The sequence below is a fragment of the Neopsephotus bourkii genome, unplaced genomic scaffold (assembly GCF_033783945.1).
Source record: "Neopsephotus bourkii isolate Nb327-2 ecotype Australia unplaced genomic scaffold, CSIRO-AGI_Nbou_v1 NB_1558, whole genome shotgun sequence".
Taxonomy (NCBI): domain Eukaryota; kingdom Metazoa; phylum Chordata; class Aves; order Psittaciformes; family Psittacidae; genus Neopsephotus; species Neopsephotus bourkii.
This window is the reverse complement of record NW_026902034.1, coordinates 205,980-223,394: the sequence shown is the minus strand read 5'-3', so window position 1 is coordinate 223,394 and position 17,415 is coordinate 205,980. Positions and strand designations below refer to the sequence as shown.

General features: G+C 47.6%; 2 protein-coding genes across 4 annotated transcripts; one reads left to right on the top strand and one right to left on the bottom strand.

The window, feature by feature from the left end:
• Positions 1-402: 402 nt before the first annotated feature.
• On the bottom strand, positions 403-15,512 carry CCNE2 (cyclin E2). Of its 3 annotated transcripts, none has more exons than XM_061371048.1 (12): positions 15,465-15,512; positions 13,658-13,696; positions 13,453-13,564; positions 13,240-13,299; positions 11,166-11,317; positions 8,170-8,305; positions 5,698-5,844; positions 4,356-4,451; positions 3,447-3,581; positions 2,510-2,621; positions 1,579-1,733; positions 403-1,169 (listed from the first exon to the last, which is right to left on the bottom strand). In XM_061371048.1, exons 2-12 carry the CDS (start codon positions 13,669-13,671, stop codon positions 1,068-1,070), a joined length of 1,221 nt encoding a protein of 406 aa, XP_061227032.1. In that variant the 5' UTR covers positions 13,672-13,696; positions 15,465-15,512; the 3' UTR covers positions 403-1,067. The 3 variants fall into 3 exon arrangements, with proteins under 3 accessions (XP_061227032.1, XP_061227031.1, XP_061227034.1); XM_061371047.1 differs by lacking the exon at positions 15,465-15,512 and adding an exon at positions 15,239-15,373; XM_061371050.1 differs by lacking the exon at positions 15,465-15,512 and adding an exon at positions 15,239-15,372 and having other exon boundaries at positions 13,240-13,296.
• Positions 14,157-15,867, top strand: LOC133221859 (nascent polypeptide-associated complex subunit alpha, muscle-specific form-like). The gene is made up of 2 exons (XM_061371076.1): positions 14,157-14,403; positions 14,879-15,867. The coding sequence occupies exons 1-2, from the start codon at positions 14,157-14,159 to the stop codon at positions 15,865-15,867; spliced, it is 1,236 nt and encodes a 411-aa protein (XP_061227060.1).
• The last annotated feature ends 1,548 nt before the right edge of the window (positions 15,868-17,415 follow it).

Here is a 17,415-nt window from a genome sequence, read left to right as displayed (position 1 = left end):
TAATAAAACCCTTATTTTACAAACTGTACAGAAGGTAGGAAGCAACTTCAGCTGGTTCCACCATGGCTTGTTTGCAGAAGGCATGCATTCAAGTTTGCAGAGTTTGATGTGGATGGGGGCACCTGGTGCTCAGTGTCCCCTAACACAGCTCCCTGGGTGTGGGGCACAGGGAGGAGCATTGTGCCAGAGGGAGGAGGACCAATACCCACCATTCCCAGTACTGTCCCTTCATCACAACGTGACTCAGAGGTAGTGAATATTCCAAGAAGACAGTAGTTAATGCTGTTTATAAACACTGATAAAACACAGCTCCACAGTTGTTTTAAAATACTGTTTCTAGGACATGAGTGGTTGTAGAGTATCAGCAGCTCACTTTTTCCCATACCCTCTCCAGTTCTTACGTTTATTGTAAAATGGAACTCCTTCCAGGACTGAAATTCTTCCAGTTGGGGTTACGTTTCTGCTTGTACTCTTACCTGAGGTCAGTGAAGCACCAGAACTGAGGTTTAGGGCAGCCCTAAGAGGCCACCACAGCTGGGTCAGCCTGCTGTGGAGCTGGAGCCTGACACAGGGTCACTACACTGCACTGCAACGACAGAGTGGTGCCAGGGGAGGGAACTGCTCCCACTTTGACCTCCCTAATGCCCTGTCAGGCATTAAACTCTGACCTTAGCAAGAAAAGGAAAAAGAACAAGTCAAGTCGAGGTAATAGGTACAAGCTGTCACTACGTTCTGCTGTATAAAGCAAGTCTGACATGTAAAGCTGAGCAGGCAAACTTTGCCATGCAGCCATTAAAAAAAAAAACCTTAAAATCTATAAATTAGGAATGGGCAGAGTTGAACTAAGTTGTGTGTTAAAAGGGAGGAGAGCAGTCCTGGTTCCTGTGGTGGCACATGTGCTGCTGCCCTGCCTAACTCAAGTTTGTAGGACACTGGTCTCAGTTTGCATCTGCTGCATTTCTTAGTGCTCAGGTCTCAAGCAGCAGTAAGAGCGTGAGTCACCGTTAGTGTGGTCTTGTTCTGAAGCACCAAATCCTGTTCCGTGTGTGATGGCTGTTGTCCGCATTTCATTTCTTCTCTGTACTTTTGGGAGGGGTGATTATTCCTCCTGTTGACAAGGGTGATAACTGACCTGGGGCAGTAGATGCTACTCTGCTGTTTACTTCTTCCTGCACAGTGAGGGATGAAGTTAGCAGTTAGTACCTGCGACGTGTTGTATACACTTGCTGCACTAGTGCTCAGCAGCACTTCTCACACTGCTAGTACCATTCAAGTAGTCCAGATCTAGGATACTAAAAACCCAAAGGTGCTGTTACACGGTAGTGTAGAGACCATCATCTCTTAAACACATCACCCTAACTACTAATCCAAATCTGTGTTTGTGGCCTGCAAGTGGTACAGTAAAACACATCTGGTTTATGGCATCACCACCCAGGAGCCAGAAGCAAGCACCTGGGACTGCTGACCACACTGGCTGCAGAACCAGGCCAGGCATGAGCAGAGAGGTGCCTGACTGCAGGAGAAGGGATGTGTAACCTACTCTCAACTGCCTGAACCGTGAGCCCACAGACCACCTACCAGCATGTCCAAGTAATTTGTGTGTGTTTGGATGTTATGTCGATCCTCTACTGCAACCTTCTTGAAGTTCTTCAGCTTCACAGGGGCTTTTTTTGCCACAGCCACAAAGGGAACCATCCATTCAACACACTCCGAAATGCTGTCCCAGTCTAAGCCTAGAGGGCACAATACAGTTCTGCATTTAGAACTCACAAGGAGTTGCAGTGTTCTAGTATAGCCATAAGCTTTAAAACAACAGAAAGTACTACAGATAAAAATTGAGAAATACCCTCCCACAAACTCCCACCACTTCCCTGTGCTCCTTACATACCAATGTTGTAGCTGAGAGGATGGTGACCAGCATCACATCAACAAAGCAGCACTGGCTTACAGGGAAGGCTCAAGTGCCTTCTCCACTTGAACACAAGATTCTGTGTTCAGGAACACTACGCTGTGGTTACAGTCATTCATGGTTCTTAGGCAACATACAGGCACTGAGCTTAGTTCAGTGGTTTGGGGTTTTTTCCCCACTTTGCAAGGGACAGGCTTGTGGGATGAGCACAGAGGTTAACTCAACACTGCTGGCAGGCAGGGTGGCTGCCTGGTACTTGCACTTGATGAGAAAAAGTAACCAAATCATAGCTAATGAGCCCCAAACCCACTGGAAGCAGTGAGCACCTCACAGAGCAGTGTCACCCCAAGAGCAAGAAGGATAAATCTGCTCGATTTCCTTAGTGAAGACCATGCTTCGGACAGCAAATAGTGGTAGAAGGAAGTGAAACTGAAGGTGGGGAAGATGGGACCCAATGCAGAACAGAACAAACTGTTGGTGTCTGTGTAGCTTTTGCTTGTTGGAAGCCTGGTAAACCAATACACTCATTGTGACCCCAGGCACGTAGCACCTTCCAGAATTCCCCACCTGACACAACCAAGCTTCACAAAGGCTTCTTACCTGAAGCTTTCTTAACGACTTCAATTGAGGTGTAGTGGCAGAGCGCTGCAGCAGCAAGTGTTCTGTACTGGAAGTCCAAAGAATTCACATCCAGAATACAGAGGTCTAAGAGCTGAGGAAACAAAGTGAGGAAGTAACAATTGCAAACTTCAACAAGATGATACTTCAGCATAACCCTGCCTCAGAAACTGCACTGCATACTGCAGTCCTCCTACAGCCCCTGCTCTGGAACGTGCCTGAGCTTTTTAGCATCTATTTAGTTCTGGCTGAGCTTTTTAGCATCTTACTTAGTTTTGGCATCAATGGCGAGACCCAGTTTGCACTTTCACCAGCCATGTACAAGACACTTAGCTTGCACAGACTGAAGCACACCTTTAAACTCTCGGCACAGCTGCAGGAAGGTGTTTTCTCAAATGAAGGTACTACCCAGCATCTCAGTGACAGCCCAGTCTGCTCTTCAGGAACCTCCCTTAGGCTGGACATAACACATGCCCATAAAAACTGGAGCACAGTAGCTTCAAAGTAGTGTCTGCCTCACAGACTGCCTCCTGGCAGTGACACAGCAACACCGCAACAGACAGTACAGGTATAAACAGTTAACTGACCACAGCCTATTATCCCCCTCCTCTCAGAGCTGTTGCCACTGTTTACAGAACGCTGCAGTGCACAGCCATTAAAAAACAAGATGGATTTTTATTTCTCCAGTGTCCAGGAAAGTATTTTACAGGAGTATTGAGCAGGGAGACAAGCAACATGTGGGTGCTTGTCCTCAAAACTGAGGATGAAGTTTGCTAGCACAGTCAAACTTGCACGGTACTTAGCAAAGCAACAGGCAAGTGAAACAAGGGAAAGCATCCTGAATGGCTCTGGGGGTGCAGTATTCACTTCTGCAGGTAGTCACTCCAAAAAGCATCTTCTGACATGGATTACAACCTACCTGTGCTATTTGAATAAATTTTTCCTGAGAATACTGAGGTAGCAGCACTTTTGGAACATCCTTCAGAGCATCCACTTGAAGATAGAGGTTCAGCCAAGAGACGATTGTCACTGGACAGAGTTCCCATTTTAAAGCCTGTAAACATGAAACAGTTGCACACTTTAAGCCATGCCAGGACAGTTTTATGCTCTGATCTCTTTTCCCACACCTCTCCTCCAAGTTTGCACAGCTTACTGCACAGATCCTCAAAAGACACTAGAGATTATGTACAATTGCAAGTATAGATACTCATTTTAGATGGCTGCCTCACTACTTTTTGATGAGGCTGTGTCACAACCGGCACTAACACATATTCCTAAAATTGAGCACCTGGATCTTACATTATCTTCCCCACTCAAAACTTGGGAAATGAAGAGTATTTCCCCAAGCCCTCAGTCTAACTGCCTGAACCTGCAGCTCTTACCTATTAAGGAAGAGCAAACATAAGGAGTGCTTACACACTCTTTCCAACACAAGGCGCACAGAGTAGTGTCAATTCTTCACCTGGCTCTCCTAAAGGCCCCTGCTCCCAGACAGCAAAGGGCTCTGGCAAGTGCAGCACATTCCAGTGACAGCCTTCTGGTCTGCCCCACGGCTTTCAAACAAACAAGAATTAATCTGTCCTGTCCTAACAGACCAGGGCTTCACCTCAGCCAAGGCTTTAGAGATCCACTGCACATAGAATCATACAATCAGAACGGTTTGGGCTGGAAAGGACCTTAAGATCATATAGTTCCAACCCCCTGCCATGCAGCGAAGGTTTTGCAGAAACAAGGACATATAAAACATGTTCCTATCCTAAGCAAGTGATGCTAAAATACAAGTCTTGGCTGGACAGTCAGCCAGCACTTAAAAACAGCAAAGTCTTACCTTTAACATAATAAGTTCCATTCTGACAATATCATCTTCACCGCAAGCACCATCAGTGACATAAGCAAATTCCTGTATTTTAGGAGCGTAGATTTCCTTTAAAAGGAGGGAAAGTGAAGGTCAGATTGCCGTACAATGCTAAGAAAGCTGGACAAGATGCTGGCAAATACTTTTCAGCCCATATTGACATAGTAACATTTCTTATCATATCACAGAATGGTTTGGGTTGGAAAGGATACCAAAGCTCATCTAGTTCAAACCGCCTGCCACCGGCAGGGACACCATCCACTAGACCTGGTTGGCTGAAGTTCCTTTAGGCACAGGAAGCTGCTATAAGGTCTTCCCTGAGCCTTCTCTTCCCCATGCTGAACGAGCCCAGCTCTCTCAGCCTGTCTTCTTTCACTAGAACAGTGTTTTCCTTGCTACATGAGGTGACTTGAAACTCACAGTACGAAGAGATACAAAAACCAAGTAGGCTGAGAAGATATGCCACCCCAGTCCTCCTACAGCACCCTGTTGTGTTAGAAATGGCTCACTGGGACAGGTCACATGCAATGTCAGTGCTCATGTAGTCACATAGATTTATTATTAAAAAAAGGCTAGAAAAAGATGAGAGAAAAACCCCACAGCCACTGTGGCTGCAAAATCCATGGTGCAGGGGTGTGTTATTAAGAGACCTTGGCCACAGAACTGCTTCTCTATCAGCTAGCTCCACTAGCTGGTAGCCTGATGCCCCATGCACTTCCTTAGGATAGACAACTGCATGTAGGGCACTACCTTGGCTTTAGGTCGTGCTACACCTGAGGGGTGCCAAGTACAGACACTCAACATTCCAAGTTTTCCTTTCAGCCTATCCTGTCATGCACTGTACACAAATGGCTCGTAGACATAGTGCACAACATAATGCATCATCACCACTGCATTCTAAAAGAGAGAAACTCCACTGAATGGGGTTACAGGGATATCAGCCTGATGCACAAGCAGTCTGGGACTTGGGCTTGACTCTGTTCAAGTCCCACATCCATTCCCGAGACTGTTTGCCAACTGCTGTATATTTGGAAAACGACAAAACAAAACAAAGCTACTCCCAGCACATTTAAATACCTTTCAAGTTTATGTGGTCTCTTTCCTGCTGCTGAGAAAAGGGAGGACAAAGACTATGCTCCTAAGAGATTGACATACACACAGCTCAAGGAAGAGAAAAAAGTTTCCCCTTCTGACCTTCAGTGTTGTATGTACACACCAAGTTCAAAAGATTCAGACACAAGAAATTAACATGTTATCACTGTCTTTTTAGTTATCCCAAACTTAATATCCTACTCCTTGTAACAGAGCTTCTTACCTCAAGTTTGGAGGCAATGAATAATGAGGTAATTCCTATGAGCTGAAGCATGTTTTTGTTAAGGTTCTTCTGTGTCAACATGAACCTATCAAAAAAGTCTTGAGCTAGGTAGAAGGTTTCCCTGTGGAGTGCATACACCTCACATACCTGCAACAACACAAAAAACAATCCAGTTTAATGTTAAAAAAGCTCTTGTGTACACACACTGGAGTATTCAAGCCTTAACAGTAGAACACAATACGCACAGTTTTATCTTTTGCTCACCCAAGCTATCACATACCCAGATGCGTGAGCATATAGTGGCTAGTATGGGACTGAAAAAAGTACTTCCTTTGCTCCCACTTAAACACAGATTATCTGTGATGCCTAACATACTTCCAAATTACACTTTCCAACCTGAGTAGCATCTACTTTTCCTAAAAGTGAGTACAAACAACTTTCCACTGAAAGAAGGTGGACTCATTGAGGGAGGGAAAACAAGAGAACAAAAAATACCCCACTCGTGCTTGCTTAAGAATACTCTATGCTTACACCTCAACCTGAAGTCACTGAGCAGATCCCCCCTGTACTCCTCCTCACAGGTCTGTGTCAGGACAGGACCACTAGAACACTTGAATTCCTTGGCTCTACAGCAAGTAACAGTGGAAGCTGCAAGCTCTGTCAGGCGTGCTGCTGGCAGCTCCTCAGGCTACACCACAACCTCACTGAGCAGGAACAAAACTGCAGGAATGGCCATCTGCTCCCTCCAGTTGCAGGGCTCCCCACAGAAAGAGCTTCTAATACCCACATTGTGTCAATGTGGTTTAGGTGCTAGTACAACAGAAGAGGAAAGGAGACTGCCCAGGCCTGGAGATCCTCTGCAGGGACTACTCTTTCCTCTGACTTCTAACTGTATTTGGGTGGGTCTGCCACAACTCCAGCCCCTCTGTAACTCTGTATCCCTTCCAAAACTAGAAATTGGTTAGATATCCATAAATTACTTATAATCTGTGTATGGTCAACGGAAAAGAATATCCCAGAAACAGATCCCAAGTGCTTCATTGTTTCACTTGGATACATAGTCAGAAAAACTCACTACTAGCTACTTCCTAACATAAGGCTGAAAGCTCTTTAGTAAATTAAAACCCTTCCTGGCCATCAAAACGCAACTGATTGGCAGTAGTACTACAGCTCATTCCTTTAGGCCTGATCTAGTATTTGCCAATTGATGCACTACTCTGATACTAGGAACTGCTGCTCCAAACAAGATTTAGAACTAAAGACATACAGAGCAGGCCCTCCCATTAATAAATGGCACAATTTCTACAAAAGTCTGTTGCCTGTTCATAAATCTTGCTCATGTTTAATAGTATCTCAGTTATGATGTTACTGACAACAGTGTTAGGAGCTACCTGAGAACTCTCCAAATTAATGGGTTTTTAATCCACTGTGGCATAGAGAACCATTGAGCTGGGCAACAAGGCCCTTGCTGACATTTTTGTTTGGAAACTGCATGATTGTTTTCCTGAAAGTTTAAGGAAAAAAGAAACAATTTAACAGTGGCATGTAAATCACACATTGGAGGAGGTAGTGAACTACACAGCTGGAACAGTTTTTGATATTCAGACTGTATTAAAAACATAAAGGACAGCAGGAGTGCCACTAACATCTGTTTCCTTGGAGTACTTGATATGGAATTGGTAAACCTGTAAGATCCCTTTCTGCTGATGGGCAAGCATTGGAGTCAAATGTTACTCTTGGCAGTGGAGACTGAATACACTCAATATAGTTCTTGGAAACCCCTCCAGAACATGGGTCTCTAGTTACAACACTAATACTCATTCTCATAAACTGCCAAGACCAAGAGCTTCCATTTTGTTTGACAACTGGAATAGTCTGAAGTAAACCAATTAGATCAGAATGTAGATACAGTTTCTTTGTAACCTTTTTCAACTAAGAACCTGTTTGTATCAAGAAACCTCCAGCGTCAGCCACTTTCTTCTGCTCTCTTAATAGGACACAATGAAAAATACAGCAACAAGCCAGGAAATAGTATCAGGGTCTGACATCTAAGAGCTCTTGATGTAGGCAGGGCCAGGGTAATAACTCAGGTCCTCAATCCAGATGCAGCTGTCAAATGGCTCAGATACCATTTAAGATGTAAAGTTAGGGCTCCATAACTAATCTGCCTATGACAATTTTAATGCAGGTGCCTAAAAACTAGATTTCTCCCCTTCCTAGGAAGTAGCATGGCAAGAGCAGAAAATTAAGTACTACTCCTCACTGCCCTGTGTGGAAGGTTCAGTTTCCTGCTAGGGAAGACTGGAATGTAGGCCACCAAGAGGACCAGTAACTTGTAACCAGTCTGCTGCAAACGAGGTTTAGCTTTTGTCATTACTTCACATTTTGCTATTAGATCGTTATGTAAAATCTGTGCTTTTATCTGCCTACTTCCCAGACATAACACATGGCAAAGTAATTAAAAGAACACACCTCTAAGAGCCAGTCTAACAGTATTGATCTCATGTGAGGTTGCAAACTGGAATGTAGTGATGTGAAGTGTTTGCAATGAGTGTATCTCTTCTCCTTCTTCAGAATGTTGAGCCAGACGTCTTTGGAATTTCCCCAGCTACAGAATAAAGTTACACAAAGCATTGTTAAGTATATATATATATACACCTTCACAAGAGGAGTACAAAAACATTGTATATTGTTTACAGATATTCAGGAACAAAAACTCTGCCATTCTAAAAGAACCTCGTGGCAATTATAAAACTGCAGGTATACTCTGAACATATTACATTACCACAACAGCAGCTTGCCAAAATCATCAGCAAGTCCAGTTTAACAGAATAGACAACAAAACTGAACATGTGCATCCTAAAGTTACACATACAACCAGCTCCCTATTTTGCCTACTTATGTGTCTGTCCAGAGCACAAGTGAAAAGCTAAACTCTCCCCCTTAAGAAAAAGAACTACCCCACTCCAAGTAAAACAAAGCATACACAAAGCTGTCCAGTTTAGTTTGAGAAGAACATTTACAGATAGTGTTTAAAATGCATTCACCCACCCCTTCCTTTTCTAGCCTACCTTGAGGCACAGAAACAGGCTACTGTGAGAAAACATGAGTTTTTTATTGCTAACTTATTATTTATTAGCACTGATGTCTACTTGGGAAGAATATTTGTCTGTATCACTAATATGGCTTGGTTTTAATTTGCAATTATTGTTATTATGAATTGATGTGTGTTTTCTCAGATGTACTTCTCATCCCACAGTCACTAAAAGGGACTGCATGTTAATCAATGCAAAGCTGATTTCCTCCTGAAATTTTTGGGGTTGCATATTCACCTTTCCAAGCAGAAGAAGTAACAGAATAAACAGCCCTGATCACTGGTATCACCCACAAATTCTAACCACATCAGCTCCATTCTGCTGCCACCATATGTTAAAAGCTGGAGAAGTACTTGCTTGTTTAATGCACAAGTTTCCTCATTTAAGAGGGCAGGCACCAAGAAATGTATTATGATCTTCCTACAGCAGTTAGAAAAGCAGGAAAAAAGACAGGTGAGAGTAAATGATCCTCTTATTTAGCTAATTGGAAAGGACGGAGCCCAGCTTTACCAGATGCCTAGCAACAAGAGGGTGAACATCAAGCACTAAACTTCTTTCTTGGAGTTCTGCATCTGAACATACCTTGGGGATCCAGGAGTTTCCAACAGTTTGCTAAAGCAGTGCATGAGATTTCCTCCTCATCATTTTTGTTTAAGTTAAAAAAACCTCAAAACCTACTTGCACTAAGTTTTCCAACACACTCAAAAATGTGATGTGCTAGGTACAGAGCAGAGCATGCTGCTCTTTGAAGCAGTGTTCAGCAGGCTTGGGAGTAATATTGAGGGAAAAAAGCAGTTGAGTTTGAAACTCAGTGAAAGAGACTGCAAGAGACCTATTGCTTTGCACTGAGCCAAACCACCACCATGCTCCTCCCTGTTCTGATCGAATTTTGGCCAGAACATATAAAACCGAAGTGCATCTAGAAAGGTTCTCTTAGAATCATAGAATAGTTAGGGTTGGAAAGGACCTTAAGATCATCTAGTTCCAACTCCCCTGCCGTGGGCAGGGACACCTCACACTCAACGATGTCACCCAAGGCTCTGTCCAAACCGGCCTTGGATACTGCCAGGGATGGAGAATTCACAACTTCCCTGGGCAACCCATTCCAGTGCCTCACCACCCTTACAGTAAAGAACTTCTTCCTTATATCCAATCTAAACTTCCTCTGTTTAAGTTTTAACCCATTACCCCTTGTCCTGTCACTACAGTCCCTAATGAAGAGTCCCTCCCCAGCATCCCTATAGGCTCCCTTCAGACACTGGAAGGCTGCTATGAGGTCTCATGCAGCCTTCTCTTCTCCAGGCTGAACAGCCCCAACTTTCTCAGCCTGTCTTCATATGGGAGGTGCTCCAGTCCTCGATCATCCTAGTGGCCCTCCTCTGGAACTGTTCCAACAGTTCCATGTCCTTTTTCTGTTGAGGACACCAGAACTGCACACAAGACTCCAAGTGAGGTCTCACAAGAGCAGTTTAAAGGGGCAGGATCACCTCCTTCGACCTGCTGGTCATGCTCCTTTTGATGCAGCCCAGGATACGGTTGGCTTTCTGGGCTGCAAGCGCACACTGCCGGCTCATGTTCATTTTCTCATCGACCAGCACCCCCAAGTCCTTCTCTGCAGGGCTGCTCTGAATCTCTTCTCTGCCCAACCTGTAGCTGTGCCTGGAATTGCTCCGACCCAGGTGTAGGACCTTGCATTTGTCATTAAACTTCATGAGGTTGGCATCAGCCCACCTCACAAGTGTCAGGGTCCCTCTGGATGGCATTCCTTCCCTCCAGCGTATCAACCGAACCACACAGCTTGGTGTCATCAGCAAATTTGCTCTTCAAGCAACACTTCACATTCTGCTTCTCATTCACCTCACAAATTTCCCTAAGGCATTGCAGTCAATTTAACAACCCTTTCACTAAACACCAGGCTGATACAAACTGCTGCCAGTGCACTCATCTAAGAACTGAACAGCCAATCTATCCCTCTCCAGAAGGGAAACTTCCTAAAATTGTGACTGCACTGAGCATCTGCACTGTATTAGCAAGCTACTGCCACAAGTTTATTTGCATATTTGTACATTTTTAAGTTCTTATTAAAGAAAATTTTGCCTTGTATTTTTGCTCACTCAGTTCAGTTTAACTATCATGTGCCTCTTAACCACTTAAGAGTCCCTGGTATTAAGTTACAAAAGTTATAAAAGGATAGCTCTAAAGGCAAAAATTGCATGTTTGGTGACTTTATAAGATTATGGGGACAAAAACCACGATGTGTCTTTTTTTGAACATCAAATTGTTTCTGAGATAGGAGACAAGTAGAGGTATGGGTTGACTGCTGCTCACTGTTATATAAACACAATACAACAGATCTGCATCTGGTAAACTTACTTGAGTTCTGGCAGAGGTGATGGGTTTATGAAGATGTTTCTGAACCGGTACTTTTTGAACCTGGAGAAGTCAGTGGTTACTGACTCTTTGTGAGGTGTTTCAATAATTATGCAAGGCGAGATGCCTCCTGTTATCGTGGGCGGCCAACAGCTCTGCAACATAAACAAGGTATCTTTTAAATGTTGATTTTACTATGAGAGCAAGAAAGACAATAAGTAAATTACAGTAACAACAACACACGTGATGTATGTTAGTCTTTTTGTACCACAGCATCAATTCATGTACTGAAACCAAGGACAAAGAGATCAAATGCCGACAAAGCCTTTCATAGTCAAGATGGAACATGCATAAACAAATTTGGTAAATTTAGGAAACTCAGCTTTGAGAAAGACAACTGTCTTCAGTTTATGAACCTGCAAGTAACCTATCCCTTTCTTGAGCTGCTCAGTTATAGTACATAAGGTAAAGGCACTCTTTGCTACTAAAACACAGGACATTAGCTTGCTGGTCCTATCTACTTATCTACTCAGAGGGAAAAGAAAGGAGGGCGGAGGTTTTACTGTCTCTCAGTGAAAATTCAGCAACTTATCTTCCAATTAAGCACTCCAGAGAGGAGCCACCCATCTCAACTCCAAAGCTAGATACCCACTGAGAAAGCAGCAGCTGTGAACTCTCTCAGCCAAATATGGGATACAATGGCTCAAAAGGAGAAGAGTGCAAAGTTGCTCACATAGAAAGCTTCAGAGAAGGAATTCTAGATTACTTCAGTTAACTCTGTAGCTTGCTTCACTAATACTTATTTGGTTGTACATAACCAATACAAGTAAGAAGGTATCAAATGCATAGAGTACATTCAATGCTGTAATGGCTGACAGCCTTCAAAATGGGGACAGAGAGCCTTAATTATGCTTTGTGGAGTTAGGGAGGGGGAATCCCATTCACAAAGAATGGCAACACCTACCCCTGAACATAGAAGCTTTTCCTATATAGTTGTTCTGCAAGGTAAATGACACACAATTCCTTTAGTTTACCTAAACGTATCTATAGCCAGACTAACAGTGAAGTTACATATTCCAGCAGAATTGATCAGCACACAGCTACCAAAAATAAAGAAATAAAGAGGAGATCCTTCTCCTTCTCTCCTGTGATCCTCACTGCCCAAGTCCTTCCTTTGCTAGCTTTGATGATTGTGAGACCCTCTGCTGGGTTGATTCAGCTCACTAACCTGGCAGAACATTAACTTACTTTGTAGTACCATATTAGCAAGTTGAACCGGCACAGTGCTCCACTTAAGGAGAACCAAAAATGGAGCAGGACACAGGATGGAGCACATGGACAGTTATCAAGGAAGGAAAGACAGGGGATCAGGATTTCCCCCATTCAGCAAAAGTCAAGTTGTGACATGCAGTTTCACTCCAAGTACAGCTGATGCAGTTACACAGCATTTTTCCCTACACAAAGGTTGCAAAGGCAACTTCACAATCAGAAGAGTTTTGCTTCATCATAACCGATAATCTCATTTGCTTTACAAAAGGATAACTGCAAACAAAACTTGTTTGAAAAAGAAAGTTATTTTACTAAATAAATATTTCAGCTCCTCACTTGGTTTAGGAGTAGCCCATGTTATTAAAACAGATTCCTAAACTGATTTAAATAATCAAAAGAATGGCTAAATGAAAGTAAAGAGGGCCTGAATGGCTATGAGTCTTCTTCACTAAACAGTCATGAAACCACACCTTAAGTTAAAACAAGTGCAATGATCTTGTTTAGACTTGCCTCTTAGGCCTCACTGCTCTGCATATGAAATTGTTCTGAAATATCTAGGTTTATTCTCATTTTTACACCTAACCTTAGTGGTTTCCAAATCGAAGGACCCTTTATCTGTAATAAAGCCATACATAAAACTCAAGAACGTAAAAGCAAGCTAAGGTGCTGTGCTCCCATAGCTCTTAATATCTAATGGTAGAAACTTCCCCTACTCAATGTTTTCTAGTGTGGAAAGACTTCACACCCACCAACATAAACCATTTAGACCCCCTCACCTATTTTGGACTGGTATTCAAGGCTGCATTACCTTAATCTCATATTGATGTTTTTTAGCAATTTTCCCATCTTCTCTTTTCTTAATCTCCTGCTGGGAAGAGACACACATGTTAATTCATTGACAATGATCAGCATACCCATTCCTAAAGCAAACACTTACTACTTCTGCCCCACTTTCTAACTCAGCAAAGATTCTCCCATCCAAACATACTGGAGAACTTTTCCAGTTGCCCAAATTGGTCACCTCTGCTGTTCTCTTTTTTCTGGTCTGGAGATGTTCGGATGCCTGCAGCTCCTGCGGAGACTCTTCTTGACATGACAGTGGTAGCTGCTGCTGCTTGGCTTGCAAACGGCTACTACAAAGAGCAAAAAGACATAAGGAACTATGAGAGCAGCAGTTGATAGATGAACACAGATAAGCTGGGTGTATTACAATCCTAACAACTTACCTACGTCTTGACATCTTCTTTGGGTTGTAAGATCTGTACCTGGGGATCAAAGGAATAATGTAAGCTCAGTTAATACATCCTCCAGAATTTAGGACCAACTTCCATACTTCGTGTTGCAAGATTCATCACAAAGAGCAGCATGGTTTACACAACTGGAATAGAAGCACAACTAATTTACTGGTGTGAGGAACGCCTAAGGTAAGAGCTCAATGGCCTGCGGGGGGATCACTGCTGAAGTGGGTTACACAGGGATGCCCCCATCGGTCAGTTTTGCTCGGGCGAGTTAGGCTTGTATGGCCCAGGCAGTAAGTGAGAGAGGGAAGCTGTGAAGGGTCTTTTCCCACTCGAGAGAATGTGGAGGGATCCCTGGGGCTGCGACTGCCAGGGCCCTTTACACCCTGCACACTGCAGCCACCGGGCACCCACAGACAAACACTCTACCGGTGCAGCAGCTCCCCGGGGGGGGCGATTTCTGCGCGGGCCCCCCACACCTGCCGGGATGGGCTGTGCCGATCTGAGCCGTGTCGTGCCCGGCCGCCCGCGCTCCCGCCGCGCCGGTTCCGCGCCAATTTGCAGAGAGCGGGGAGGCGGCGGCCTGCGCCGCGCCGTGCAGAGCCGGGACGGGCCGGGGGCGCCTCGGGGGTCAGGCTGGGGTGGGGGCACAGCCGCTGCCCGCGCTCGCTCTCCCTTCAGAAGGGGCCGAGCCGCCGTCTGCCCCTCTCCCGCCGCAGCCGCTGAGGGGACGCGTGAGGGGGCAGAACCGCGGCACCCCGCGCTCCCGCCTTGCTGCGAGCGAGGCTCCCTCCAAAACCTGAGGGGAAGTGGGGGGGGGGGGGGGAGGCGGCTGCCGAGACGGCACCCCGGCACTCGGCGCCACTCTCCTTCAGAGGGTAACACCGCAGGGACCGGGGACCGTGATGGGGTTGCCCCCACCAGGCACTCTTCTCGCCAAGCTGCTATACCGAAATACAGAGCCGGGAAGAGCCGGGACCCGCCGGGGTAGGGTGAGGACGGGACGAGCGGGCCAGTAGTCGGGGTCAGCCCGCCAAGCGGCTTGGCCGGCTTCCCCACCCCCACCGCTCCCGTCTCCCTCCAAAACCATCATCCCGCGCTCCGCCACCCCCCACGGAGCTCTCCCGCCGCCGTTGGGTGGGGGGTGAGTGGATGGAGGCGATGGCGGACTCCCGCCGATACCCCTGCCCGCCGTGCTGCCTCCCGCAGGCGTTGCCCGCCCAGGGCCGTCGCCCCTCACAGCGGCGCCCAGCAGCGATCACTGCCCCGGGAAGGAGGACACTGCGGGGCCGGATGGGGCCGCGCGCGGACACCCACCCCCACGCTCTCCTCAGCTGCTCTCCTTCCAGAACGGTGCCGGGCGGGCAGCCCGCTCATTGCCCCCCTCCCCTCACACCGGCACTGCCGGGACCGGGACCGGGACCGCCACCCCACCTTCCACCAGCACCACCACAACCACCGCAGCCTCCACCACCATCCTTACCACCGTAACCACCGCTACCCCTATCATCATCCCCACTGCCACCACGGCCTACCCCCCCCCCCATCCTCCCCCCCGCCCTAACGCACCTCCACTACTGCTGCCCGGGCCGCACTGCTCAGCTGGCGCCGGCGCCAAGTCCCTATATACCGCGGCCGGGCCCGCGCTGCGCATGTGCAAGGGCGGCAGACAGCTCCACCGCCCTCCTGCCGCCGGCGCCCTCGCCCCGCTCGCCCCAGCACCGCCCCTTCTCCGCTGGGCCGCCCCAGGCCCAGCGGCTCGCCTGCCCATCGTTGTGATGGGACACCCTGCTACCCGAACCAGCTCCCTTGGAGGAGGCGTCCCAGGACAACGGCGGGCAGCGTCGGAGGGAGCGCTGTCACCGCTGCCGCCGCGCAGGGAGAACCGCTCCGCTGCCCGTCGCCCGCCCCAGCCCCGCTGGCGGGAGCCCCCCAGCACCGTCACCCCGATCCGCTGCACAGAGCCCGGCGTCCGCTCCCCGCCGCGGGGGGAAGCTCCGCCGGCAGCCTCATGCGCAGCGCACGCCGCGCGCCCGGCACGGCTCAGCCCGTCCCCTCGGGGGCGGGGCCTCCGCCCGCTGCAGCCAATGGGAGCGCGCGGCCCCGCGACAACGTGCAGCGGGCTGCGGAATGTAAACACGGCCCCGCCGCGCGCGCCCTGCGGCGCCCCGCCCCGCTCGGCTCCCGCCGCGGCCTGAGGGCGGGCCGGCTCCTCCCGCCCGCCGCCCAGGCAACGCGCGGCTGACAGCGCGCTCCTCCCGGCGGCACCAGCCTCCTGAGCCACCCGCAGCCCGCATCACGGTGGGGCTGCCAGCCCGCTGCCCGTCGCACATCAGCACACAAGGACGGCCTTCACCCAGCTGTGCCCCATGCAGGCACCCGGCTCTGCTGCGAGGGGCCCGCGCCTTTGTGTTCAAAACTTCCCCTCTCTCCATCTTTGCAGCCTGTTTAACCACAGAGAAGTTCGTCTCGGCAGCCAACAGGCCTCTCCCAAGCACAGCCTCCACGGTCCCTCATGGACAGCCCTGTCCCCTGCCCAACAGCTCTCCACTCCTGTCAGGCAGGCCCATCACTGTCCCCCAGGGTCTCACCGAGCCACAGGAGTGCTCATCCTGACATCCCCTTCTCTATCCAGAGATGCTGCTGAAGCTCACCGTGAGTGCCAGGCACACCTCCCAGTTACCAATAACATCACTCAAGGGTTGTGTAGAGTTTCTTAATAAATATATATATATATATAAATCCACATTAACTCAAAAGCAAACAGACCACGTACTTAGCACTGCTTTGAGTACATGCTTTTCTCTAGAACACCCATGTCAGGGCACAGGTCCTCACCTCAGCACCCAGCCCCTGCAGCCATTTTGCTGATGGCAAACTGGTGCTTTCCCTCTCCTCTCTGGCGGCACAGAGCACACGTGCTGCAAAGCAGCACAAAGAAAAGCTGCAGCTGCCTTCAAGTAAATCCACCTCAGCTTTCTTTCACTTCTGCTTTTCCTTTTCCCAAGTGTACTGCTATTCCAGAGTAAACATGGGTTTTACCTCCAAATACGTAATCTGGTAATTAAGCATGGTAATCAGGTTTTGGTGCTCACCTTATCATTTTGAAGTGCAAAAGAAAAGGTAGCACAGCCCACCAAAGACAGATGTTACAGTAGGGTGGCTAACTGCAGCTTAACAGGTCACAAGTGTTGGGCAGCAAGGGCCATCTCTCAACTGTGGGTGCTTACAGCACCTGATGGTCCAGGGACAACGGCTCCTGCAAACTTAAAGTAAAACAGCACACACAACAGATGGGCAAGATGGGCAATTGCAGCCGCCTGGTCATGTCAGCACTGCAAAATGCCCATTCCAGTCCTTATCATGAAGCAAATCCGTTAGCTGTGGCTCAAAATGCATATAGAGAAACCCCACAAAACACTGCCACCTCTAAAGAATCTTTGTCAACTCTATACTGCACCAGCTCATTTCAAGAGATCTAGCTCATGTCATAGTCCTGGATGCCTGAAGCAGATGTGCAGGTAGCTCTGTTAGTTCATCTCCATTGAAGTCCACCAGCAAGATACATCCTGCTGCTTGGAAGTGCATCTCCCGCTCCACTGACTGCAGGGAGTGGGCAAACTTGACCTAAACCTAACTTCAGGCCTTCAGGCCCAGTTGCTGAAGTTGAAACCTACCATAGCCAACTTGTTAAAAAGAGCTGGACCTTCACCAAGGGGCTAGCAAGGGTGAAGAGACAAACCATC

Excerpts from the sequence above, each read along its gene's own strand:
- CCNE2 (XM_061371048.1), bottom strand. Across the intron at positions 2,622-3,446 it reads AATTTATTCAAATAGCACAG|CTCTTAGACCTCTGTATTCT; the intron begins GTAGGTTGTAAT and ends TTGTTTCCTCAG. Across the intron at positions 1,734-2,509 it reads AGTCGTTAAGAAAGCTTCAG|GCTTAGACTGGGACAGCATT; the intron begins GTAAGAAGCCTT and ends TGTGCCCTCTAG.
- LOC133221859 (XM_061371076.1), top strand. The coding sequence starts at position 14,157 with ATGGGCTGTGCCGATCTGAGCCGTGTCGTGCCCGGCCGCCCGCGCTCC. Across the intron at positions 14,404-14,878 it reads CGCAGCCGCTGAGGGGACGC|GCGTTGCCCGCCCAGGGCCG; the intron begins GTGAGGGGGCAG and ends TGCCTCCCGCAG.